General features: G+C 45.2%; 1 protein-coding gene across 4 annotated transcripts; it reads right to left on the minus strand.

Annotated features, from left to right (window-relative positions):
* Nucleotides 1-765: 765 nt before the first annotated feature.
* On the minus strand, nt 766-26,549 carry AARS1 (alanyl-tRNA synthetase 1). 4 transcript variants are annotated; one of them, XM_038538346.1, is made up of 23 exons: nt 26,404-26,549; nt 26,165-26,290; nt 23,828-24,229; nt 20,531-20,695; nt 16,213-16,401; nt 15,710-15,855; nt 14,165-14,356; nt 13,048-13,192; nt 12,552-12,697; nt 11,583-11,691; nt 11,280-11,430; nt 10,484-10,608; nt 9,910-10,054; nt 8,861-9,039; nt 7,632-7,745; nt 6,205-6,411; nt 5,511-5,695; nt 4,054-4,162; nt 3,101-3,214; nt 2,396-2,515; nt 2,193-2,279; nt 1,691-1,804; nt 766-1,289 (listed from the first exon to the last, which is right to left on the minus strand). In XM_038538346.1, exons 4-23 carry the CDS (start codon nt 20,672-20,674, stop codon nt 1,104-1,106), a joined length of 2,907 nt encoding a protein of 968 aa, XP_038394274.1. In that variant the 5' UTR covers nt 20,675-20,695; nt 23,828-24,229; nt 26,165-26,290; nt 26,404-26,549; the 3' UTR covers nt 766-1,103. The 4 variants fall into 4 exon arrangements, with proteins under 4 accessions (XP_038394274.1, XP_038394272.1, XP_038394273.1 ...); XM_038538344.1 differs by lacking the exons at nt 23,828-24,229; nt 26,165-26,290 and having other exon boundaries at nt 26,404-26,544; XM_038538345.1 differs by lacking the exons at nt 23,828-24,229; nt 26,165-26,290; nt 26,404-26,549 and adding an exon at nt 23,690-23,781.
* Between the last annotated feature and the right edge of the window lie 82 nt (nt 26,550-26,631).

A 26,631-nucleotide genomic window follows, 5' to 3' on the forward strand; every position in this document is an offset into this window, starting at 1 on the left:
AACATTCTCTCTCCTGCACTGGATTGTGTACACTCCGTACCCCTAGGAGTCCTCACCTGGCACGTCTTGCTGAACCATGTCCCCCTGCTGCTTCTCACTCCCGGCGAGGACGGGCCCTCACCCCCAGGCTGGTGACCAGAGCAGGTAGCCTCTGCTGCTGCTCGCCTCCTTCCTTGTCAGCGGGACTAGTTAACCTGGGCCCCACTGCCAACTGTTGTACCCAGGGAACACGAAATCAGCCAGAGCTAGCACAAACAAGCAGAACCTTTAACCTCCCCAGCGAACAGTTTCCAAACCCAGCTGTCTTCAGACTTGAGTGAAGGGATTCGGGACCAGGGCAGGTCCCGATCGATCCTATCCATCTTTGGGTCAGGGAACCAGCAATGATGGGTCAAAGGGAAAGGGGTAGTCACCTAATGCACCCTAAGAACACCTCTGATCTCACACCTGACTGCTCAACATCAAAAAGGAGAGGAAGAGGGACACAGGCCTAAGAATGGGAGAGCTTCTCCTATAAAGTGCTTCCAGTAACCCCATGGCCCATCTTCTATTGAATGACTAATGACTCTCTCCATCTCACCCACTCAACTCCCCATCCTATGGGCCACCTTCACCAATGTCTTCAGGTAATCCAGAGGCCATTCCCAAAGTTCAGGAGTTGAGCTGGACTCGATGAGGACCACAACCAGAAGCCAGTTGGGGCCATAGGCTATTACACAGGGGGCTCCTATGAGAGGTGGGGGGTTAAGAGATCACATAGCATCATTGAGTATTGCACATAGTCCTTTTATTCTCTGCAGCAGAGAGGCCTAAAAGAACTCTTATCTACAGACACGAGCATTGTCATGATAAATAGCAATCCTGGGGTAGTGGTTTTAGACATGGTGCTGGTATGTAGGGAGGGCTCAGGGCAGAAATGTAACGTGAGCAATGAGTCACAGGCTAGCTCCCAGGTGCGTGAGTTCCAGTTACTGCTGGGTTAGGACAGACAGGGCTGTTTAAAGGTCCCAAGATCCAAATGTCCTCATGGCAGGTGGAGAGCTGGCTGGACGGATGCATTGGGTAAGTGAAGGATGCTTCCCAGTAGAAGCTGCCCCTACCCTTCAGTTCTTCACATCTCCCAGGTGGAGCTGGGCAAAGGAGGTAGCCAGCTGCAGTGCCTCCTGCAGGCAGCCCACATTCTTGCCTGTGGCCTGAGCAGACACATCTTTGCCACCACCTTTGCCGTCCATCAGCCCTGACACCTGCTGCACCCACTCACTGGCTTTCAGGCCCCGGTTGGCTGCATTCTGGAAGAAAGAAAGGGGACGTGGGAGTCAGGACAGAAGACGAGACTGAGGAAGACATGGACAGGGGTGGAAAAGGAAAAGTATGGAGGAGCTTAAAGGCCCACTCCTGCCCTCCTGGGTGCTGCCACCAGGGTTGAGACAGATCCTCCAGCTGGTACTACAGCCCAGGGCAGGCACCGGCAAGCTGGGCTTCAGCATGATTAAACACATCCCCCCCAAGGAGAGGGCCTGAGGGTAGGGGTGCTGGAGGAGGTGACAAACAGGAGGCCAGAAGAATGGCTGTTTCTAACTGGCTGCACATGCAAACAAGGGTCTTGGGCAAACAACTCGAAGAACCAAGCTTCCTCAGAAAAGCTATAAATACCACTTCCCACTAGTACAGGGCTGCAAGGTGTTCTGACCTGGGGGACTTGACACAAACACGTGATCCTGCCAGCTTCATTATCCACTGTGAAGAGCATGGCAGATGTCTCAGGGGAATGCGTCTTGAAGAGCTTCAAGGCTTCATTCAGGGCCTATGGGGAAAACTGATGTCAGGCCACAGCCTGGGGAAGGGGTGCCATGCTCTGCATGGTGCGAGTCTGCAAAGCTCAGTTCTCAGAGCACCCCTGCGGTCCACCCCCTTCTAAGAGCAGGTACTGGTCCCAAGAGTCTGTGTGGAGGAGGACCCACCCACACTCTGGTTCTGAGGTGTGTCTTACATCTCCAGGAGCTGTAGCTCTCAGGCCACCAGCCTCCTCCATGGCTCAGCCTAACCTCAAACCAGAGAGTAGGCCCTCAGGCATCCACTCTACTCAGAGCCACAAAGCTCACACTTCAGCCACCAGAGGGCTGAGACCCAGAAAGGAGACAAAGTAGTAGACAGGTATAAAGCAACACAGGGAGTCCCAGCCCCCAAGTTGCCTTGGCCGAGGCACCGCTTTCCATCTCCAAGATGACAAGGGGCTGGTTGGGGTTGCTGTCAATGAGTTGCTTTGTTTTCTCCAACACCTGCAAGGAAATCCACAAGAGAGGCTTCAGGTCAAAGGCCCAGACAGCTGTCCACACAGTCTCTGCTGGGTGAATCCTCCGTGTTCCCTTCCAGCCACCAGTACAGCAAGACTCACTCGCTTCTGGACATCAGCTTTGCTAGCCCGGTCTAAGTCATCCATGATCTTCTTCAAAGATTTGAGATTCTCCCGGAATTCATCCTTCTGCCACTGGGGGATGACTGCAGTGGCCAGGACCTGGAACCAGAACCAGAATACCACTGGAATCTGGACCACAAGGAGCTAGGATGAGACATAAGTCCACCCCACCTTTCTGGCTTTGAACACCAAAGTCTTCCCTGGCTAGTATCCAGAAGGAAAGAGAAAACATAAAACAAAAAGGTATCCACTGGCCTAGAGACCAGTCACCCTATGAGCAACTATATGAGTTGTACCAAGTAGGGCAAGAGAGAAAGGGGGCAAAGAGAGCTGGGGCTCCTATAAGAGTTGGTCCCTACCAGGCAGTGGACACAGCCTGTGATGGGCTCACAAGAAGCCTCCACATATTAACAGAGATGAGGAGGCCTGGCAACAGTGGGCACCCATTCCCCCAAGTCCCTCAACACTGATGCCCACGGGTGCTTTGAACAGGCCCTGCCACTGGCAGTGGGGGCAGCAAGTAGATTACAGGAGCTCACAGGCCCGGATCCATGAAGACCCCTTTGCAAGGCTGCCAGACAAGAGATCAAAGGTCCACTGCCCTGAGAACCAGGACCTGAGAGTTCAGGGAGTGTCTGACTCATCTGGCCCCGAGCAGGGCTTGAGGGGGGAGGCCACCCCTACCTCCCCAAGGTCAGCGATCTCCCTCTGCACGTCCTTGTTTGGCGCAGTCTGGGCCTTCACTTTGGCCTCCATGACAGAGAGAGAGTTCTTCAAGCTCTCCGCTTTCCTGAGGGCCTAGAGAGGGGCAGAGTTGTAAGCTCCCAGTCAGGTAACTTTCAGCTTCACTCCTGCTGTAAACTGGGGCAAGCACTGATGGCAGGCTATGGAACTCCCAGGATACTAGAAGTTTCTCATTCTTTAAGGAGCCAGCGTTGGTGGCCTCATGCCCTAGCCCTCCTCACAAGCCTGACCAGCAGGAAGGCTGCACTGCCTCAGGCTCAGGGGAGAACCAACAACTCCCGAGCCAGGAGCCCTTCTCACCCCAACAAAATGACCAGTCCTCAAGCTTCAGCACATATCAGGCCCCAGCTGCAGTCCCCAACCCGGAGCAACTAGCCCTGTACACTAGGTGTCTCAAACTAGGCATGTACACCCAGGGAGATGTGAGTCAGTGCTGGGGGCACTGGAAGCCACAGCAGAATTATAGCTTACCCTCCTAGAAGCAGATATATTATGGAATAAATGGCAGAATTTTTTTTTTTTTTTTTTAAGATTAAACACAGTATAGCTAAGTAGTCCTATACGAGGACGCCTGGGTGGCTTACCAGTTGAGTGTCTGCCTTTGGCTCAGACACTCTCACATCGGGGTCCCCACAGGGAGCCTGCTTCTCCCTCTGGGTATGCCTCTGCCTCTCTCTCTTTCATGAATAAGTAAATAAAATCTTAAAAAAAAAAAGTCATGTAGGTGGTGGTTCTTTTCTGCCAGGTAGGGGTCACTGGCAGACAGTTTGGGGGTAGCATCCTACTTCCAATTCTGTGTGTAGCAGCTACTTAATCGTCTACACTACAGATTTCACAGACTGTGCTCCCCCTGCCTTGTTCAAATAAGCTACAGACCAGCCTGCGGCGCTCACCTTCTGGGCTTCGGCCCCTGTGACAGCAACGATCCTCCGGATACCCTTGGCAATAGCTTCTTCACTCACGATCACAAAAGCTCCCGCATGACTGGAATTCTGCAGGTGCCTGAGTGGCAGAGGACAAAGTCCACGGTGACAAGAAAGCCCACGCACCCTGGTCCTTCCTTGCCACACCTGGGAGACCATAGTGAGAGCCTGAGGTCTTTGAGGTTCCAGGGAAGCCCCGACAAGGGCACAGCGGGAAGAGGCCCTTCACTTGATTTCAGGGTATGGCTCAGGCCAGGAAAGTCAGAGAAAGCCTAGCTGGGACTGAGAACACTCTTACACTGAGACACCACCTTTCTGAGCTTCAGTGTTCTTACGTATAAAATGCAGTTAATTCTCCCTCACAGGACTACTGTGAAAATCAGATGAGATCAAACAAAGTGCCTAACACCCAACACAATGTTCCTGCTGGTGGGCTCTACATTCATTCCTAGTTCTGGTCCTCTTTGCAACAGAAACTATATTCTTCTGTTCCTGCCACTACTGACACTATCCGAGGATTACCTTTAAAATCTCATAATCCTAGAAACAGGTTTTATTCCCCAGTTGCTCAGAGAATTTCAAATGCTCATTAAATTTCAGTCATTCTTTCAGTGGCATTAAAGGCTTTGTAGGCAGCTTCCCGTGCTCTAAAGAGTGAAGAGGCATTAAGGCCGAGTGGGGCTCAGGTAAAGGCCAAATTCAGCTGGGCAGAGGAATGAGGTGTCCCAGGTTCCTAGCCATCCTCACACATGCACCTGTTCCCTGCCTGCCTGCAGCTCACAGGAGGCCCTGTATGGGCTCTACCATGGCCTGAAGGATGTTCTTCTCAACGAGATTCCTTTGCAAGCAAGAACTTTCCAGGCCACCACACCATCCCAAAATGACCCCAAGGGCTACAGAGGACTCCAGCTGGAAACAAGTAGTTCTTGCAACCCAACCTGAGCTGGGTGTGCGGTGGGGCCTGACTCAGGGGCCCTGAGGCAATGGAGTGAATCCCCAGATGCTGCTCAAGCTGGCAAAAGAAGCTAAGTGAAGACCCCAGAATGGAGAAGAGCTAGGAACAGCTCAGGAGCTTGGTGAGCGCTCCATGGCCTTCCTGAAGCCTGAATTCACAGGCCTTCTTATCAGAATCAGCCCAGGACACAAGAGCAAGCAACTGTGAACTAAACGTTAAGACAATACTTTTTTCCATCCTAGGAAGAACATTTCATCACAAAGCCAGCAAATGTCAATGCTGGACGCCAAGGGGTCTGACAGGAGCACGGGATCCTAAGGTTCTTGGGAATGCAATCTGAAAAGTGTATTTCTGAGAACTTCATTTCAACCTTAAAAAAGTAAGCGTGGGTCTAGCCTATTACTCACTTCCTCCAAGGATAGCACCAGATTAACAAAAAGCCAGTCCCATCCACTGCTCCCCTTCTACTCACGTTCCCCCACAGAACTCAACAGAAGTGAGTGAGCCAGCAGGGCCAGAGGGGTCTTCCAACAGCTCGGACACTGGGACCCCAATGGAGACGACTCGCACAGGGTCAGGATAGGTTTCATCAAACACAGCCCGTAGGCCCTGGATGGCTTTAGCTGCTGCCAGGGGACAATCCTGGGTGTAGACTGGCTGCCATGGAAAGAAGACAGAAAAAAGATAGGAAAAGATCTCTGGAGGGGCAGTAGGAAGTGGCAGGGAAAGCATGGTCTTGTAGGCAGGACTCTGGTTTCTAATCCCAGCTCTGCCCATCATGTGCCCTGAGCCTCCCGAAATAAGGCACCATGAGTAAAGTCAAAGGGATCAAAATAGGAATTTCCAATTATTTTGCTAAACTGTGAACCAAATCTCATATGGGTGCACTATAGTTGTGTGAAATAAAACCAGAAAAGCTCTGGAGAGGGTAGAGCACAGACCTCCCTCTGCCCCCTTCCCCAGAGGCCCTAAGGCCCCTCCACAGGATACCACTGCCCCTACACTCAGTGCAGTTGAGAATTACTGCTTCAAACAAATCTGTGTGTTTAGCAGGGTATGGTCCAATAGAGGAAGAACATCTGGACTTCAGAGAAGGCTCCACAAAGAAAAGCGCTGGTACAGGAAGAAGCAAGGCTCATGACCCAAGAGCTGATGCACAATCCTACCTTGGCTGCCTCAATCATCCCATTAGCAATCTCTTCAGCCTTCTTGATCTGCTGGGTGGACATGGCTCCTTTGGCAGTGAAGTCAAACCGAAGGCGGTCAGGAGCAACCAGGGACCCTTTCTGGTCAGCTTCTCCGAGCACAGAGCGAAGGGCGAAGTTCAGAATGTGCGTGGCTGTGTGGTTGCTCATGATGGGCCTCCGTCGGGGCTGTGAAGAGCAGGGGCAGCTGGTGGAAAGGTCTGCCGTCATCCCCTAATATCTGCTCTCTCCTTTCCCACTACTAGAATTTTTAGTTGGATACATGGCTGCCTGAAATAAGGGCTACGTTTCCCAGCTTCCCTTGCAACTAACTGTGGCCATATGACTAAATTCTGGTCAATGGGTGGTGAGCAGATGTGATGCATACCATTACCGGGAAGAAACCTGCCCTCCCCTTCCTCTTTCCCACTACCTAGACTAAGAAGTAAGAGTTGGCAGATTATGGCCTGTGGGCCAAAATCTAGCTTTTTGTCTTTCTTCATTAATAGGTTTATTGAAGACAGCTACACCCATGTGTTTATATATTATCTATGGCACTTTTATGCCACAACATCAGAGGTGTACAGTTGTGACTGAGATTTTATGGCTCACAAAACCAAAAATATCAACTATCTGAAACTTTACAAAAAGTTTGCCAATGCCTGGCCTACCAATGGATTCGGTGGCTACCTTCTTAGACTATGAAATCAAGGGCAACAATGAGGATAGAAAAACAAACAAGGAAAAACTGGGCCCTATGCCTTTGTGGGGCAGAGCCTCTGTATCAGCTTGGACTCCAAGATGAGAAACACATTTCTACCTTGTTTTAATAAGCTCCTGTTATTTTGGAGCTCAGTCACACAAACAGGATCTATTTTTTAATACAGGATTCTGGGCTCCTGAAGGAGTATTTGTGGTTAATCTGGAGAAGGGGAATCCATGAAACAAGTCTGTAAGTCTCAACTAAAGTCACTGTCATTTGGGATGCCTGGCTAGCTGAGCTGGAGGAGCAGTCGACTTGATCTCGGGGTTATGGATTTGAGCCCCACACTGGGTGCAGAGATTACTTAAAATAAATAAATAAAATAAAAATAAAATACAATCACGGTCATATGATTTGAGAACATACACATTTAAGAATTCACAGCTGCACCCCTCATAAAATGTGCTCCTGCATCAGATTTGTAATAATCTTTTCTCTGAGGAGTGATCAACAAGGACCAGACCAATTTAAAGCCAAAGAAGATGAGTTCTTTTCATAACGTATATCAAGTCACCATGACGTACACTTGAAATACTTTGGAATTTTATGTCAACTATACCTCAATAAAGCTGAAATTTAAATTTTTTTAAAAAAAGGGAGATGATTACTAACCAGGTCCAATGCCAACCAGCATAATGCAACTCACCTCGTCAATAAATAGCCGGACCTGGTCCCCCACTCTCAGACTGCCATAGATGGTGCCTATGTGCAACACATACCCTCCTCGCACCTGAGCATTCTTCACTGTGAATTCCATTTTCTAAGAGCAGTCCAGGAGAACAATATGTAAATAAATCCAACATATATATATATATACACGCATACATATATATCTTTATATATGTTACATATTTTCTAAGCCCTTCCGTACTAATGTGTGTATATGCCATTATACATACTTTATACTATTAATACCATTACATGTATTGTATAATGCACACAGACACCATTATCCACTGAAAACTAATAAAAAGCAACCACACTAAAGTGAAGCCCAGTGGCTAGAAGCGGAGGCTGGAACAGGAACAGTAGTTCATTTCAGAAAGAACTGTCAATTATAGAACCAAACCATCAAGTACAGGCCCTAACAAGATAAGATGCAGATGGATCTCCTAGGAGAAATCAATTACTCCTCCAACTCTGCCAACAAGAAACCATCATCACCCCAAACTTGTGATTTTCTCCAATGGACTTTCCTTTAAAACAACCCCTCCCAATTTCCTCCTTCTCCTCCTCCATAAAATATCAGTTCCTCTACTTCCTTTGTTGGACTCGCCTATGGTTTTGCCATAGCTTACATGTCCCACACTGCAATTCTCTATTTCCCAGTAAACTCACTCTTCCTGGTAAAATAACATGTTCATTTTTAAGGTTTAACCATACCTTATTTACCATTAAATATATAGACCACTTTATATGTGCACAAATATATGTGTATATATACACAGATGCTAAGGAGCATCTTAAGAGAATTTAAAGCCACCAGGAGGAACCTGATGCCCATGAGATGAGGTAACTCATCTAAGATCAGAGTCAACAGTGGCAGAGCTAGAGGCTGGGGCTTCTGCAAGGAAGTCTGCTCTCCAGAGAGCTACCTTTTCTTCTTCATGAGGAAAGCCTGGATGAACCCAGGATCAACTGATGCAACCTGACTGCAAAGATCCTGCTAAGAGGGACTTAATGGCAACTGAATCAGTGGTACAAGAGGCAACTCACTTGGCCTCAGAAACACTAATAATGAACCACACCAAAAGATCAGTTATGTCTGCTCCCCAAGGCCAGGAGTGTGAGGAGCCAGAAAAGCTACCCCAGTCCAGGCCCAGCCCTCAGCTGGATACCCCATCCCTGGCCAGCAAGGATGAACAGTTGGCTCACATCTTCACTGTTGTCCTCAACCTTCACCAGGTAGCCTTCATCATAGATCTGCCCTCCTTGCTCAGCATAGAAACAGGTCTTATCCAGCACCACTCCACACTCCTGGCCCGTGGACACTTCTTCCACGAACATCTTATCCCTGCGCAGAGCCACCACTGTGGCCACTACGTTCTCAAATGCTGCAGAGAAGGGGAAAAACAGAGTCAATGACTTCATCACACATTCTTGTCTTTTGCTGGATTCTCTTTGGTCCTTAGGTTCTAACTGTCTAATTTTATTTTACAAGCAAGACCATTAGACTCAACAAAAGGGCTTATTACCAGGGAATGTAACACTCAGTAGAGTGACCCAACTGTCATAGCTTGCTTGGGACGGGGAGGTTTTCCAGGTGAAACTTTCACATCACTGGGGCAGTTCCAGTCACTCTATCTCTGAGCTACTGAACAGGAACCCAGCAAATCTGGTTAAGTATTTAGAAGCAGTAATAAATTCCCTACTCCCAAGGTCAATTCACAATGAATTTGTTCATTTTATGGGCTTGCTTGGATAGATTTAGGGATCTCTGACAGAACAAAAGTAAAAACATGTATTGCCTGTTTCTTTCTTTTGATGCTTAACTTTAGAATGCCACTATTCTATTCCATTCGTTCATTTATTCATTTAATTAATTTCTGCAGGGCTTTAACTCAAGACCCCAAGATTAAAAGTCACATGATCTACCAACTGAACCAGCCAGGGACCCCTAGAATGCAGCTATCCTTGATGCAAAATTCAATAGCCACTGATGATTGTATCATTGCCCATTTCCCGGTTTCCTGAAAGGTTTTATAGTTAGGGGAAACTAGGTAAAGAGTATGGGGACTGTCCTATGAATCTATAATTATTCCCAAATAAAGAGTTAAAAAATTAATTGCCATGGGTCTCTGGGTATATGAAATTGCAGAGCATGACTCTAGTACTACAGGAGAGGCAGGAGAGGCTCTGATAAATACCCTAAGTTCCTAATCTTGAGACTCAACAGAGGTACACACAGTAACATAGGGACGTACTATAACTCCCACTGGAGTCCGAATGGTAATTATACTTTGGGGAATCCTCTGTTGCTTCCAGACCCTTCTCCCGGAGCTCTTCAATAGCATAGATGTCCAGCATAATGAGGTCTTCCCCGCCAGCTCCTTTGCCCTGTGATTTCAGCTGCCAGTAAGAGAAATAAACAGAAGTTACCCTAATGTGGGAAAAATAATTCTGAAATTCTAATTCAAATTGCTAAACTATGCCCAATATAAAGCTCTAGAACAGTTTTTCAATCTTAGCACTACTGACATTTAGGGCCAGGTAATTCTTTGTTCTGGGTGGCTGTCCAATGTAGGTTATTGAGCAGCCTCCTGGACTTCTAACCACTTGATGCTAGTAGCATCCTACCCTCAGCTGTAGAAACCAAAAAGTATCCTCACACATTATTGACAAATATCCCCTGAGGCGAAAGTGCTCCCGTTTGACACTCCCTGGTCTTGGGGAAAAATAGAATTTCAAAGACTTTAATGGAAGGAAACTCTTGTTCTTTGTAGCCAAGTCCTGCCTTGTTTGGTGCTGGGTTTCTTGCTCACTCCCCAAATTCTTTACCTGGGCCAGTTTCCTCTCCTCTTCAAATCCATCCATATCTACCACCATGCCTTTCTCTTCAGCAATCAGTCCAGTGAGATCCACTGGAAACCCATAGGTGTCATAGAGGAGCCACGCAGTGTCCCCTGGAGCACAAAGGGAACTGTGTAAGATTGACACGACAGTCCCTGCCCTTTCCAAAGGAAGCTGGCAGTGACAGAAGGAACTGGAGACAAAGCAAGTTAGTATTGATTCTGTTCACTTGTCAGAAAATCTATCAAATCCTTCAGAATTGACCTGGAGGAAGTACAGGTGGTCTCCTGGTAAAGTTCTGTTTCTTAATCTGAACATGAGTGTACTCAGTTTGTGGAAATTCATCATGCTTTCCCCTTGTACCTTATGCTGCAATAAAAAGTCAAAAAAAAAAATTTTTTTTGGAGTTTTCCAGTCTAATAAAAAAAAAAAAAAAAAAAAAGAAAGACAAGTTGCAGAATAGTATATATGTTCCCCTTTTGCTGGAAAACACACACATATGCCCCTACATACATGTGTATGCAAATAGAGAAAAGCCCTGAATAGTTATACAATAGGTAAAAACTGTTAACTCTGAAAAATGAGTTTAGGAAAGAGAATTTTCATTTTTTACTTCTGTGTTAAACACTTTGCCACAATAACGTATTACTTTTATAATTTTATGATAAACCCAATTTTATAGTAAAAGCCTTAGCCCTTGGAGACACAGGACTCCAGTCATTTTTGAAAAAGGGTTTGCCTCTTCTGGACAGAAGAACCAGCCTGGAATAAAATGGGTCCTTACCAGGAATGGTATTACAGTCTCCCAGGCTCTGAATTTTCCTATCCAAGATGCGGCGCCCTCTGCTGAGAGTCTTGAGAAACTGCACTTCTTCTTCATTAATGATGTCCTTTACCATATCTGGGTCTTTCTTCAGCTCAGGAAATGCATCTCCCTGGCAAAGGGGAAACAGAGATGTGGGCTCAATAAGGACAGGGACCATTCCGTGACCCCCCTCAAAACTCATTAACAGTATGCTAACTCCCACTTCATCCCTCTAAGCTCTGTGCATTAGCAGAACACAGTTAAGCAGGGAGGTACACCTACCAAGGACTGGACGACAACATCTACTAATGTGGCAAAGAACCCTCTGCTGGCATTGAGTTTCTCATGGGAATATCGAACAGCTCGGCGGAGAATCCGTCTCAACACATACCTGAAACATGCAGAAAACCATCTGCTCTAGGCAACTTTCCAAGGTAAGCATTTGGTAATTCTAATTCGGGGCTTTTAGAATTCTACCCAAAGCAACATGACTAGTTTTTTTTTTTTTTTTTTTCTTTTTTAAGATTTTATTTATTTATTCATAGAGACACATACACAGAGAGTGAGAGAGAGAGAGAGGCAGGGACACAGGCAGAGGGAGAAGCAGGCTCCATGAAGAGAGCCTGACGTGGGACTCGATCCAGGGTTTCCAGGATCATGCCCCGGGCTGCAGGCGGCACTAAACCGCTGCACCACCAGGGCTGCCCTGACTAGTTTTTTCTTTCAGAGACTTTCTTTGACCCTAAGACTGTTTTTCGTGTGTCCCTGAGGTCATTAATTCCAGCAGAAAACTCAGAGATATACCCACAAATATGCATCAAAGATAACTCTGCTTTGTTTTTCTACCACATTCTGCTGATCCAGAGATGGAAGCAGGTATAACCCAGATGGCTGGTGCCCCAAATCCCAGGTACTGCCCGTCAGTAATAAAACTGCCCGGGGCTAATCAGTATCTACCCCTTCCCTCCTTGCCAATATCCTACTGGACAACCTAAAATACAATCTGTATCCTATCTTGTACTTAGCAGCAAAGATTTAATATAGTGGCAACTCTGTAACACGACCTAAAACTCTCTTAATCCCTAAAAAAAAAATAAATAAAGGGATTCCTCCAACTACCTAAGACAAATAAAAGAATAAAGAATGGCCTTAAAAAAAAAAAAAAAAAAAAGAATGGCCTTAAATTCCATGGAGACTCAATAAACTCAGTGGCAATCCTAACACCATGCCATGCGTAACAAATATACTTACCCCCGTCCTGTGTTGTCAGGTCGGCCACCATCGGCCAGTGCCACGGTGATGGTCCGGGCATGGTCAGCCAGTACCCGATAGGCCATATCGATCCCATCAGCATCATCGGCACCAACTTTCCCAGTGTATGGCCGGGCACCTGTGCCCTACAGATAAAAACCAGGAGGAAGCTCTTTAGGAAGTAGCCCTTCTGGCATGGCCTTGCTCTAGAGGTTCCAAGAGGACTGAGTGAACATAGGGGAAAGGATGACCCTCTTGCCAGATCTTTTAACACCAAGAAAGACAGCAGGGGTAAAGAGCCTCTAGACATGCCCCTGCACTCAACAAACTACAGCAACTTGTGCTTAGAACCTCTGAGGTTATTAACAATTAAAGTGACAGATGGTCACAGGTACTCTTAGCTGGCAAAGATATTATGTTATCTCTGACTGTACTGCTAAGAGTCCCACCTAGAAACCTCCACAGAAGTCTGCAATGTTTACAATAGGACCAGTACCTTCTGAATGGCTTCAAAGTAAGGAACAAAAAGGTCCGTGTCATAGTTGGACATCTTATTCTGCAGTACAGACACCAGTCGCTCCAGGCCCATCCCTGTGTCAATGCTTTTCTTAGGAAGAGGCTTCAAAATGCCATCACTTTCCCTGCAAGATCCAGAGAAGGAGGAAATTGAAATTACTCTGGGTGCTAACCATTCCCCACTGGTTAAAACTCACTTATATAGCACAGATTGCAGGCTCTATTTGCCATTTGCCTGTCTGGTTTGGTGGGAGGGAGGGGAGTGGAGGGGAAAAAGGAAGTAATACTCTGGGGCCTATTACAGAGTGAGGCAAGGGGTGCCTGGGTGGCTCCACTGGTTAAGTATCTGCCTTCAGCCCAGGTCATGGTCTCAGGGTCCTGGGGCAGAGTCCTGCATCAGGTTCCCTGATCAGTTGGGAGTCTGCTTCTCCCTCTCCCTCTGCCCCTCCCCACGACTTGTGTGGTCTCCCTCTCACTTTCTTTCTCTCTTCCTCAACTAAATAAAAAGTGAGGCAAGCCTCAAGCTAATGAGCTTTAAAATTGCAGTCCATAGGGATGCCTGGGGGGATCCACTGGTTAAGCGTCCAACACTTGGTTTGGACTCAGGTCACTATCTCACAGTTGTGGGATCGAGCCCCACATCATGCTCTGTGCTCAGTCCAGAGTCTGCTTCAGATTCTCTCTCCCTCTCTCTCCTACCTACTGTCTCTGTCAAATAAATAAAATCTTAAAAAAAAAAAAAATAGAATCAAATCACAGTCCAAATTACCACAAAAATGACATCATAGGAATAGTCTTGAAGTGAGTACTATGTGGAATAAAAGTAATTTACAAAAGATTAAATAAAAAAATTAAAAATAAAAGTAATAAAAACAAAAGATTAAATCCAACCATGTCTCAGAGATCAGAGGGAAAACCTGAGAAATAAAATCTAAATATTGTCCACAAGATCCCCTGATGCCTTTAGTGCCTTCTATAGCTCCACTCCACTGTCCCCAAAGATGAGGATGAGAAGACAGCCTTGCGTTGAGTTCCTCTTTCTCTACTTGGCTTAAGGTGCTGCTATTAGCACGAACAGTTCAGGACCCCACGGCCACCTGTTATACTGGATAAACACAAGGTTCCAAATCTCCAGCACATTGGGGTCATCCTGGTTGACGAGGTGTGCAGCATCCCGGCCACCAATCCGGTCATAGTGGATCTCACTGCAGGGACCACACGGGCCCGTGTCACCCATCTCCCAGAAGTTATCCTTCATGTTGCCAGGGAGGATTTTGGTGTCATCCAGCCTGTACAGGGTAGGAAAGACAAGCCCAGTTACAGCTATTGACAAGATTCTTGCCCAGACTTGCATCTACCACAAAAGGAGATTCTTATGCATTTCCAGCTTTTAAAAAGATAGATTAAAAGTTAAAAAATGACTAAGCTATGACTATAATAGAATACAAAATATACATAAGGGGCTACATTCTTAAACTAAATAAAAATGGGCAAAGATAGGGATTGAGCCTAGAAAACACATAAAAATGAAAACACCTATGCTCAATAGGACCACAATTTAAGCACTTTCTTTGCAAATGTTCTTTAATTTTAAAAATGGAAACAGGGAAGCCCTGGTGGCACAGGGGTTTAGTGCTGCCTATAGCCCAGGGTGTGATCCTGGGGACCCGGGATTGAGTCCCACGTCAGGCTCTCTGAGTGGAGCCTGCTTCTCCCTCTGCCTGTGTCTTTGCCTTTCTCTCTCTGTGTCTCTCATGAAAAATAAATAAAATCTTAAAAAAAAAATAAAACATTTAAAAATGGAAACAGTATAAGCATTAAAACACCTACTGAGTATTTCAAGTCACTTCTCTATGCCCCAATTTAGTCCAGTGTTTCACCTTAAAATGATACCAAAAGGAATTTAGTAAGATCAAAATTATTTTTAAAAATATTGGACTCTGCTGAGAACTGTTAGGTAATACAACACTCAAAAGAGATTGAGCATACTGGATAAACAGAGTCCAGATATACACAAGCCAAGCAAAACAGGATTCCTATGCCAAGAGTACTATTTAAGGTTCACATGCATTACTGCCCAAAATGTCCAAGTACATGTAGACCACAGAATCTAACCAAGTAGGGGTTTCAGACCAGGTACCAGGGGAAGCTGGACTGGAATAATATTCCTGGAGTAAAAGTAATTAATTAATACATGAATGAATGAAACTGAGAAACTGTGCTAAGTGTGGTAAAAAGCTATGCTTTTCTAAGAGTGAAAAGAATAAGAAAATGAGTAGGGCACCTAGGCGGCTCAGTCAGTTAAGCATCTGCCTTTGGCTCAGGTCATGATCTCAGGGTCATGCCCCCTTCCTGCTCCTTGCTCATCATGGAGTCTGCTTGGGATTCTCTTTCCCCCTCTCCCTCTGCCTCTCCCCTTACTCACACTCTGTCTCTTTCTCAAATAAATGGATCTTAAAAAAATAAAATAAAGGCAAATAATGCACTAAAGGATATTGCACCCAGTCACTTCCACCTCCATCTCAAAATGTATAGCCCAAAACAAGAAATGGCAATGCACTCCAAACTCTAATACCCCACTATGGCACCAAGTTAGAAATCCCTTTATTCCTCCACACTCAACATGTGAGATACATTCTTACCCTAAGTTTTGCCAGATCTGTTTGCACTCCAGGTCTGGTTCTAAACCAGCTGCTTCATCCCCACCAAAGTAAGTAACATAAAGTCTCTCAACTGGAATACCAAACTCTTGGGTGAGAAGCTCCAGAGCCATCTTACATGCCAATTCCTATAATAAGACAAAAAAAGAAAGAACATGGAATGTGGCCAAGCCAAAATCTATTTAGTATGAGTAGGAAACGCCCAGATCCTAGGAACACAAATATAAAACTGCAACATTTTCACTATCAACACAGCCAAATAAATTCAGGATCAATTTATACAAGACCTCCAAAACATAACCTGAAAACATCAAATGAAAGGTACTACTTTCAGGAAGTCTTAGTATTAATAAATATCCTTCTTTCCTGAATCTCCTAGATGATGATACTTCCTATTTTATAACAAGCAAAACTGGAATCCATATCCTTCAATGGAGAGGATCATTTTGCTCAAAACCCCAAAGGAATCTTCTCTTTGAGCTTACCTTGAAGTAATCTCCAAAAGACCAGGAGCCCAACATCTCAAAGAAGGTGTGATGATAGACATCCTTGCCAACGTCATCTAGATCATTGTGTTTGCCCCCAGCCCGGATGCATTTCTGGGTATTGGCAGCTCTGCTCAGCTTTGCCATAGGGTGAGATGGGTCAATAGTGTTCAGAAAGATGGGTTTGAACTAAAAAAGAAAGGGAACATTTCAACTTTTAAGGAGATGCAGATCTATCAGGTGGTCACATGCTGGCAGGAAGAGACCACACATAAACTGTTCGGTTTGTGATTTAATTAGCCTGGAATACAGAAACTTGGGAGGTAGGCGGCCTGATGGAGCCACAGCAGAGGCAGCCTATCTTGGAGCAGCTTCTCCCTGGTCCTAGTTCTCTCACAGTCCCCACCACTGCCAGTAACACCACCTATACAAGGGGAAGGCCTGCTGGATCTGTGCTAACAGCCAGAGGTTGATGTAGTGAAACTCACGCTTCCTCATAAGTCTCTGGTGGTCGGGGCTTAGAACACCTTTCTGGAAGAACTTATTCTCAAAGTGATATGTGGGGGATCCCTGGGTGGCTCAGCGATTTAGTGCCTGCCTACGGCCCAGGGCGTGATCCTGGAGTCCCAGGATCAAGTCCTGCATCAGGCTCCCTGCATGGAACCCGCTTCTCCTTCTGTCTCTGCCCCCCCCTCCCCGCCCTCTCTGTCTCTCATGAATGAACAAATAAAAATCTTAAAAAAATAATAATAATAAATTAATTAATTAATAAAAGTGATGGGATCCCTGGGTGGTGCAGCGGTTTGGCGCCTGCCTTTGACCCAGGGCGCGATCCTGGAGACCCAGGATCGAATCCCACATCGGGCTCCCGGTGCATGGAGCCTGCTTCTCCCTCTGCCTGTGTCTCTGCCCCTCTCTCTCTCTCTCTGTGACTATCATAAATAAATAAATAAATAAATAAATAAATAAGTAAATAGATAGATAGATAGATAGATAGATAGATAGAAAAAAAATTGAAAAAAAAAAAATAAAAGTGATATGTTGGGGGTGCCTGGCTGGCTCAGTCGGTAGAACAAGTGACTCTTGATCTTGTGGTCATGAGGTTCAAGCCCCAGTTGAGCTTAGAGTTGACTTAAAAAGAAAATAAAATAATTTTTAGGGGGATCCCCGGGTAGCTCAGTGGTTCGGCGCCTGCCTTCGGCCCAGGGCATGATCCTGGAGTCCCGGGATCGAGTCCTGCGTCGGGCACCTTGCATGGAGCCTGTTTCTCCCTCTGCCTGTGTCTCTGCCTCTCTCTCTCCCTCTCTCTGTGTCTCTCATAAATAAATAAAATCTTAAAAAAAAATTTTTTTAAAAACTGATGTAGTGGCTTCATGGTAAAGGTGATAAGGAAGAAAAGAAACTGAGACCTATTAAGGGAGTAAAATCAGCACAACTTTGCAAATGACTTGTAGAAAGAAGGTATTATTTTGCTCTCAGGATTTATCAACTTACACTTTAATGTATCATTGTTATGTAACTTTGCTTTATTTTCCCACTAGACCTGTCCAATTTGGTAACCACTAGTCACTCGTGATTTGTAAAATTAATTAAAATGAAATTGTTAGTAATTAATTAAAAATATTTAAAAACAAAAAATTCAGTTCCTCAGTCACACCAGCTCAATAATCATGCATGGGGTTGGGGTGCGCCTAGCTGGCTCAATTGGTGAAGCATGCAACTCTGATCTGGGGGTTGTAAGTTCGAGTCCCACACCAAGTGTAGAGATTACTTTAAAAAATTAATTAATTTTTAAAATCTAAAAAAGGAAAAAAAAAACCATACATGGCTGGTAGCTGCCATATTGGGCAACCCAGCTATAGAACATTACTATCACCGTAGAAAGTTCCATTGGACAATTCTTTCTTTTTCCTTTAAAGATTTTATTTATTTATTCATGAGAAACAGAAAGAAAGAAAGAGAGAGAGAGAGAGCGCGCGCGCGCAAGAAAGAGGCAGAGACACAGGCAGAGGGAGAAGCAGGCTCCATGCAGGGAGCCAGACTTGGGACTCGATCCCAGGTCTCCAGGATCAGGCCTGGGCTGCAGGCGGCGCTAAGCTGCTGAGCCACCCAGGGTGCCCTCTATTGGACAGTTATGAACTAGACCATGAACTCTTTAAAAGCAAAAACTCTACTGCTTATCTTTGTGTAGCTAGCACCTGGCATAGTACCTAAAAAAGCGCAGATGCCTAATAAATACTATTTAAAAATGTTTTTAAAAAAGGGGGGGGGGGGAAGCAAAACCCCATCAAGGTATTTCTGATTAAGAGGCAGTATAGCACAAAAGTTAAGCAAACGACTACCTGGGGTTCAAAACCACACTCCAGCATTCACCAGCTATATCAGGTTGGGCAGTTTACTTGAGCTGTCAGTGCTTCAGTACAGAGTGAGGATGAAATGAGTCAGCATACGTACAGGACATAGAAGAGTGCCTAGCCATCATAGGAAGCGCTACATACAACAGTCTAATAATTACTATTATTCAGAGTACATTAGAACATTGGACTCCCACGGTTCTCCTACCTAGTCGGCCCATGTGGGAGAAGACAAAACCCATGCCTAGGAATGCCTCACTAGAATAGAACTTTTCCAGTGTTCCAGAAAACCCATCACCTTCCAAGTCCACATAAAATTAGTGCCCCCTATTCCAGGTTTATACAAAGGACTTATACATATCACGGAAAACATATGTATGATTTCACAGTTATTACAAAAGATGGAAAATGTTCCCCCCACTGCCTCTAATTTTCTATGCCAGGAAAGAAAAGAAAATGTCAACTTATCACTTAGTGCAAAGTGAGCCACATTCTAAGAGCCAGTGGGTTCACTAGGCTAAGCGGGGCTCCAAGAGAACCACCAAAGGAAAACCCTGAAGGGACTATGTAACCTGAATCCACTTCCAGTCCATAGTCAGCCTGACAAAACAGTTTTCAATATCACAACAAAACTTTCAAGTTATCTGTTATAGTTCAACTGCCCCAAACATAAATCCTACTAATAAAGTTTCTACGGCAGTAGATCCAAATTGGTATTGGGGACAGTAGCTTTAAGAGTTTAAAAAAAAAAAAAAATCAATAGAGGCACCTGGGTGGCTGAGTCTGTTAGGCGTCTGACTCTTGATTTTGGCTCAAGTCATGGTCTCAGGGTCATGGGATTGAGCCCCACATGGGGCTTTGAGCTGAATGGAAGAGTCAGCCTGAATTCTTCCCTCCTTTCCCTCTGCCCCTCCTACCCCCACAACCTTACATGTGCATGCTCTTTCTAAATAAATAAATCTTAAAAAAATTAAAAACAGGGCAGCCCCGGTGGCGCAGCGGTTTAGCACCACCTGCAGCCCAGGGCGTGATCTTGGAGACCCGGGATCCAGTCCCACGTCGGGCTCCTTGCATGGAGCCTGCTTCTCCCTCTGCTTGTGTCTTTGCCTCTCTCTCTAGCTATGTCTCTATGAATAAATAAATAAAATCTTAAAAAAAAAATTAAAAACAAAATTTTTAAAGTCAATAAAGCTGCATGGCTCAGAATGGAAATGAAAGCAGAGGTTTGGGCAGCCCCGGTGGCGCAGCGGTTTGGCACCACCTGCAGCCTGGGGTGTGATCCTGGAGACCCGGGATCGAGTCCCACATAGGGCTCCCTGCGTGGAGCCTGCTTCTCCCTCTGTCTGTGTCCCTGCCCCTCTCTCTCTGTGTCTATGAATAAATAAATATTGAAAGAAAGAAAGAAAGAAAGAAAGAAAGAAAGAAAGAAAGAAAGAAAGAAAGAAAGAAAGAAAGAAAGAGCTTTGAAAGAATCTTGAAGAACTCACTAATTTTATAAAGGAAAAAACAAGGGGAGGGAGGTATGCCTTGCTGGTTCAGTCCATTAAGCACCTGCCTTTGGCTAAGGTCATGATCCCAGGGTCCTGGGACCCCTGCTTCTCCTTCTCCTTGCCTCCTCTGCTGTGCATTCTCTCTCAAATAAATAAATAAATAAAATCTTTAAAAAAAAAATAAGGAAGAAAGAGAAAAAAGAAAAAAAAAAACAAGGATAATGAAGAGTTGAAAGAGAATCACGAAAGCGGAATTAATAGGTCTCTTCATGGCTCAGCAAAATTAACCTAGCCAATGACTAATAAAACACAGTTCTTTACTTAGAAGAAAACGCAAACCAGGGGCACCTGGCTGGCTCACTAGGTAGGGAATGTGACTCTTGATCTTGGGGTCTTGAGTTCAAACTCCACCTTGGGCAGAGAGCTTACTTAAAAAAATAAATATGATATTAAGAAAAAAGTAAAAACCCTTACCTGGTTCATGCCCGCATTGGCAAAAAGCAAAGTGGGATCATCCAATGGGATGGTGGCAGATGAGTGAACATAAGTGTGCTCATTTCTCTTGAAGAAATCTATAAATCGCTGCCGGATTTCACTTGCTGTTAGGGTCGAGTCCATCTTGAAAGTAGCCCTATGGAACTAATCAGAGAAAAATGAAGGAAAATTAGAGGAACTGCGACTAAGAGATAAGTAGGTATTACACAAGACTCCTGGCTCCACAGGCCAAGTCAAAGCAGGGCACTGGTTATCTGTTTGATCCTAAAACCTCTATGTTGTAACATCTGAGGCTAAAATCAACATCAAAGCAAAATTTGCTGCACACAGCAGCCAACAGCCCCACATGTTCTTCTTTCCCATGCCAACCTCAATAGGTTCAATACACCAAGACATCAAGTAGAGCAGGAGCATTTTCTTCCTGTATTCACTTATTCCAAATATGAAGATGTGTAATGCATCCTCTGTGCCATGGCCTAGGCCAGGAATTAAGAAATGGGAATAAAAACCTCATGGTTTACAGTCCGGCAGAGAAGCCTACTAGGGATGGGGGGGATGTTCAGGAGACCTGGGTTCCAGTCCTAGCTATAAAAGCTTAATGGAGTTACTTCACTTCACCAACAAATGGAAAGGTCCTTATAAGATGAACTCTAAAGCCCCTTTCAGCTCTGTGCTCATCTACATGCCTGGATCATGCAAAGTCCCATTATCCCTAAAGCCAGGGTCTCTAGGTTTGGCCTGTCTTTGGGAGGCTGCTGTCAACAGCAGAGAACCTGGGGCCTTGCTATACAAGGAACTGCCTGCAAGTAAGATTATACCTGCCTCCACCTAGCCTAAGCACCCCCAGAACAACTGGCAGACTGCCAGTTATATTCCTAGGGGGCGAGGATGTTGCAGCCACACTAAGGAGGTAGAGCTCAGGGGATCCCTAGGTGGCTCAGCGGTTTAGCGCCTGCCTTTGGGCCAGGGTGCGATCCTGGAGACCCGGGATCGAATCCCACATCAGGCTCCTGGCATGGAGCCTGCTTCTCCCTCTGCCTATGTCTCTGCCTCTGCCTCTCTCTCTCTCTCTCTCTCTCTCTCTGTGTGACTATCATTAAAAAAAAAAAAAAAAAAAAAGGAGGTAGAGCTCAGAATCAGTAAAAGAGAAAGGGAATCGGAAGAGAGAAAAATTAGAAAACAACTTGACAATTTCAAAGCCCTTTCTCATCTATTATGATTTTCCTGAGAGGCAGGTTGTGGAAAAGTAACAGCCCTTGGTGGAAGATCCCAATCACTGGCATGGAGCTGTCATGGCATGCAGCACTCGGCATCTGGAAAAATGGGAACCATCTGGCTGACATTAGTCTCTAGAATTCTAGACCCAACTCTAACCTTAAATAAGTGACTTTGTCCCCAATATGTTTCTTTTGGTAAAAAAGTAGTATCTACTCTGCCCAGGTGTTGTGAGACTCAAAATCTATCCAATATTTGGAAGCAATCCGTAAAGTGGAAAGCCCTAAAGGAACATGGATGGATGCTATTACTTTAAGTCACTTAGTGCCATGTTTTTCCCCCCTTCTTCTAAGGAAGATAAAGACGTACATAGTGAACAAGGGACTCTGATTCAGATTTATCCTTAACCACAATTTCAAACAATTTATTCACAATTCAATCAACTCATTACTCCAATAAAGCCCTTCGGGCAAAAAGATGGTAAAACTGGCTGAAAGAGACAAAGAGAGAACTAAAACTCCCACAGATAAGGACTTTTATATCCATAAGGAGCCAAGGCTAGGATTTTTAGAAACTTTGCCACACCACATTCCTCCTCGTCCCTTCTCATCGTGGAACTCAATGAGTCTTAACGGTGGCAAAAATAAATATACAGTGCCAATTCTGACTGAGCAACATCACAGCAGTTTCAAAATTTTCATTGCTCCTCCTCTAAACGGGCTGAGGTAAATCAGCTGTATTCCAAAAGACACATAAATGTCCCATTTTGCTTTTTCATTCAACATCTATAAATGCACATTGTGCTGGGAACCAATATGAAGGAGGCTATGCCCTCAACAGAGTGACAGTCATACAGAAAGAACTGCGAAACGTATGACATAAGGATCCAATATATTGACAATAAGCCCTACAGAGGCAAGGACTCTTAAAAGCCATGTCACCATCACAAATTCATTTGTTCAATATATACTGGAAGGCTGTCTGTATTGTATATGCACTGGAAGGTTGGGATAAAGGATGGTCCTCAGAGTCCACTTCCCAGCAGACGCTATAAAGGTCTTGAGTACCTTTAATCACATTGGCCTTTGGGTTTAAGGCTCTAGCCACAGATCTTTCAACGTGCTCTTCATTTGCCAAGTAAGCTGTCTACCCTACTCCACTTTTTCCCATTCCCTAGAATTCCTCAATTGTGATAGATCAATTCCAAAGAGACCTATTTAAGGAAGCTTTCTCTCTCCTTCTTGACGAGATCCTATTTTTATTCTCGTAGCTCCAGGCGTCTTCCTTCATACCTTCCACACGCATCGGACTGCTTGTTCAATGTCCATCTTCCCATCAGGGGTACATCCTCAACATCTAGTACAACCACTGCTAAATAAGTATTTCAGGATTAGGTATGATCCTTTAACAGCGAATAGTTAAGTGAACTTAAAGCACACGGGAAAATGCAGGCTCTTTTGGAAGTAACAGCTGAACATGATGGGGCACAGAAAGTGCTTCCAGATGAACCTGAACCAGCGTCAGCTACTTCACTAGTTTTAAAAATTTAGGAAATGGCTCAGAGGGAATTCCACGCATCTAGACCACCCTTGCACCACCCACCCCACCTCCTCGTCGGTCCCTAGGAGATTAAAACCGGGGGAGAGAAAACCACAGCTTTGGGCGCGTAGTCAATGGCAATCGTGATCCTCGCGAAGTCTAGGTCCTCGGCAAGGCCACCCGAGGCCACTCCGTCCCCGGCGCTCCCGGCTCTAGAGGCCTCGTGGGGCCGGGCCCCCGGAGCCCGCTGCGGCGGCCCCGCTTTCAGGCCCGACCCGGCCGCTCCAGCGGCGTCGCAAAACTCTCGGAGGCCCTTCTGCTTCTCCCGAGGGTCGCCGTCCCTGACTCCTCCCTCACAGCCCACCGCCCGGAGCCCGCGCTTACCTGCTCCCACAGACGCTCCGCGGCACCGGCCCGGAGCCACGACAGACAGCAACCCGCACAGCCCCGCCCAATGACGCGCGCGGATGGAAAGAGCCCCGCCCAGCCTTACAGTCCCGGGAACTTTATTGATCAACCCACCTGCCAATCAATCCCGGGAACGAATCAGCTTACGACTCGGTTTCCAGGAAGGCGGCCCTAAGCCGGCTGACGCAATGGCCGGGAAAACGAGGGTCGGGATACGTCACGTGACCGGCGAGGTTGCGGACTTCTGGAGGTAGACATTTTGGTTTGCAAAGTGGCTAATAGTTGACCTGGCTAATAAGTGTAACCGGCGGCGTGTGTTTGGTAGAGGTCACAGCTCTTGGTATATGCGGTTCTGTTCGTTTTAGTTGCAGGATGGTTCGCGGACTTCAGAGATTGATTTGTTGTGCCCGTGGTTACCCTTGTCTTTGTCAGACCTTATTGGATTTGGTCAAGTGGAAGAAATGACTTACTCGAAGAGGGACAATTGGGTTGGCATCTATCTGGTCCTCGATTTGCCTTTGAGAAATAGTAGTAAGTATTTATATGCGAGGCATTGCATTTCACATGACTTATTTCATTTAATTTTTTTTCATTTAATTTTTAAACTGCATATGAGGCAGGTCAACTGGCATCTTTTTTTTTTTTAAGATTTTATTTATTTATTCATGAGAGGCAGAGGGAGAAGCAGGCTCCCTGCGAGGAGCCTATGTGGGACTCAGTCCCAGGACCCTGGGATCACAACCTGAGCCAAAGGGGTGACGGGCACTGAGGGGGGCACTTGATCGGATGAGCACTGGGTGTTATTCTGTATGTTGGCAAATTGAACACCAATAAAAAATAAATTTATTATTAAAAAAAAAAACCAACAACCTGAGCCAAAGGTGCTCAACCACTGAGCCACCCAGGCGCCTTGGCATCTCTTTTTACCGATGAGGTAACTGCCTTGCCCAAGCTCACGTGGAAGAGTACGTTGCAGAGCTGTGATCCAACCTCATGCCTTTTTAACTCCAAAGCCATACTTTTTTTTTTTTTTTTAATAAACTCTATCCCAATGTAGAACTCAGCTCCCTTGAGATCAAGAGTCACATGCTCTATCCGCTGAGCCAGCCAGGTGCCTCTAAAACCCATACTCAAACCTCTACGCTATTATCTCCATGAATTCATATATCCAAACATATGGCTATAAAATTGTGCTGCTAGTCTTAACTGAGTTAAAGATACTGCAGAAATATTTTACTTTTATATGTACAAGAGCATCCTACATATAAAGGTTAAGCTCAAAAGCTGGTAAAAGAAAGAAAGAAAGAAAGATCACTTGAACTAACTTCTCAGTTCACCCCAACTCATTAATCATCATCCCACCTAACATTTGTTGAATACTTAGTATGCAGACTGCACTGATCTAAGCTTTTGATCTGATCTTCACAACAATCCCATAATGAGTTCCTAATATTACCTGCTTTTAACATCTAAAAAAATTGAGGCACTCAGGTTAAGTCATCAAAGGACGAAGCAAAGAAAGACCAGTGTTTGTTCTGATCCAAATTGGCCCCAACTAGCACATTTAGCCTAAACAATCCAAGAAACGGGTCAGACTCCTGTGCCACAACTAAAATAAAAAGCCAAAATTGTACAAATTGTATTTTCAAAATAAAGTAATGCTGGTTGTAGTCTCAGTAACTTTATTATGTTGCCAGAGTTGTCACCTTTAGCATAGCACCTTCACTAATGAAAGAATTAGAGACATATTTACATTTTTTTTTTTCATTCACCCAATGGGGCAGCCCCGGTGGCTCAGCGGTTTGAGCGCCGCCTTCAGTCCAGGGCGTGATCCTGCAGATCTGGGATCAAGTCCCACATCAGGTTCCCTGCATGGAGCCTGCTTCTCCCTCTGCCTCTCTCTTCTCTGTGTGTGTGTCTCTCATGAATAAATAAAATCTTAAAAAAAAAAAAAAAAAAAGGAATCATTCACCCAATGACTGGGTCAATACACATGAAGAGAAATTGTTGAGGCCCAAATGTCACATCCTTCTAAACATTCTATTTGAATAATTGATAATTACCCAGTTCTCTATGTTTCTCTTGTAGATAAGGTTGACTATATAATAAAAGGAAAGCTATTTTAATACAACATGCAAACTATATTTCAGGAAAGTTATTTATTCTGGGCTAAGCCTATAAGCCTGCTGGTAAGAGTAAGTGCTATACACATGGCTTACTCTGAAGTAGAACACTGGTTGAACCTCTTGGGACATGAGGAAGATAACAGCTCAAGATAGTACAACTTAAATACTTAGTTTTGGAAATATGTAGTCCCAGATCCTAATTCTCCCATGGCACCTAAAATATTTTTATCATCTATAAAATGGACTTAGATCTTTCATTTATTTGCTATCAGGTCAAATGAGAGTGATTGAATAGTTTTCAGACCATAAGTTTTTAAGGAAATACCTGGTATCCTAAAATACAGATCCTGATTTAGTAGGTATAGGAATGAGGCCTGAGACTGCATTCTGATAGGCTCCCATAGGTACTGATATCTATGATGCTGCTGCTGCAGCTGCTGGAAGATCACACCTGGAGTAGCAAAGGGCATAAACTAGGAATGAAATTCTTCACCTATGTTCAAGGATAAAGATTTAAAAGTTTGACATATTTGGGGGATGTCCATTCCTCATCTAGTCACTCACCAAATGGGTATCCATTATGCATTCGTCTCTGAAGATCAATATTAAGGAAAGCAGACAATGCCCTGCCCTCATGAAGCTTCCAGTCTAGCAAAGAGCTGGATATTCAGCAAAATATGACAAAATTCAATATGCAAAGGGCCCCTTGCTGACCTAGACTCAGCCTTTAGCTTCTAGGCCCACTTGCCGGAGGCTGGGTCGTCCCCTCCGCTGATTGGCCGGACCGCTTCA

Source organism: Canis lupus, chromosome 5, assembly GCF_011100685.1.
Source record: "Canis lupus familiaris isolate Mischka breed German Shepherd chromosome 5, alternate assembly UU_Cfam_GSD_1.0, whole genome shotgun sequence".
Taxonomy (NCBI): domain Eukaryota; kingdom Metazoa; phylum Chordata; class Mammalia; order Carnivora; family Canidae; genus Canis; species Canis lupus.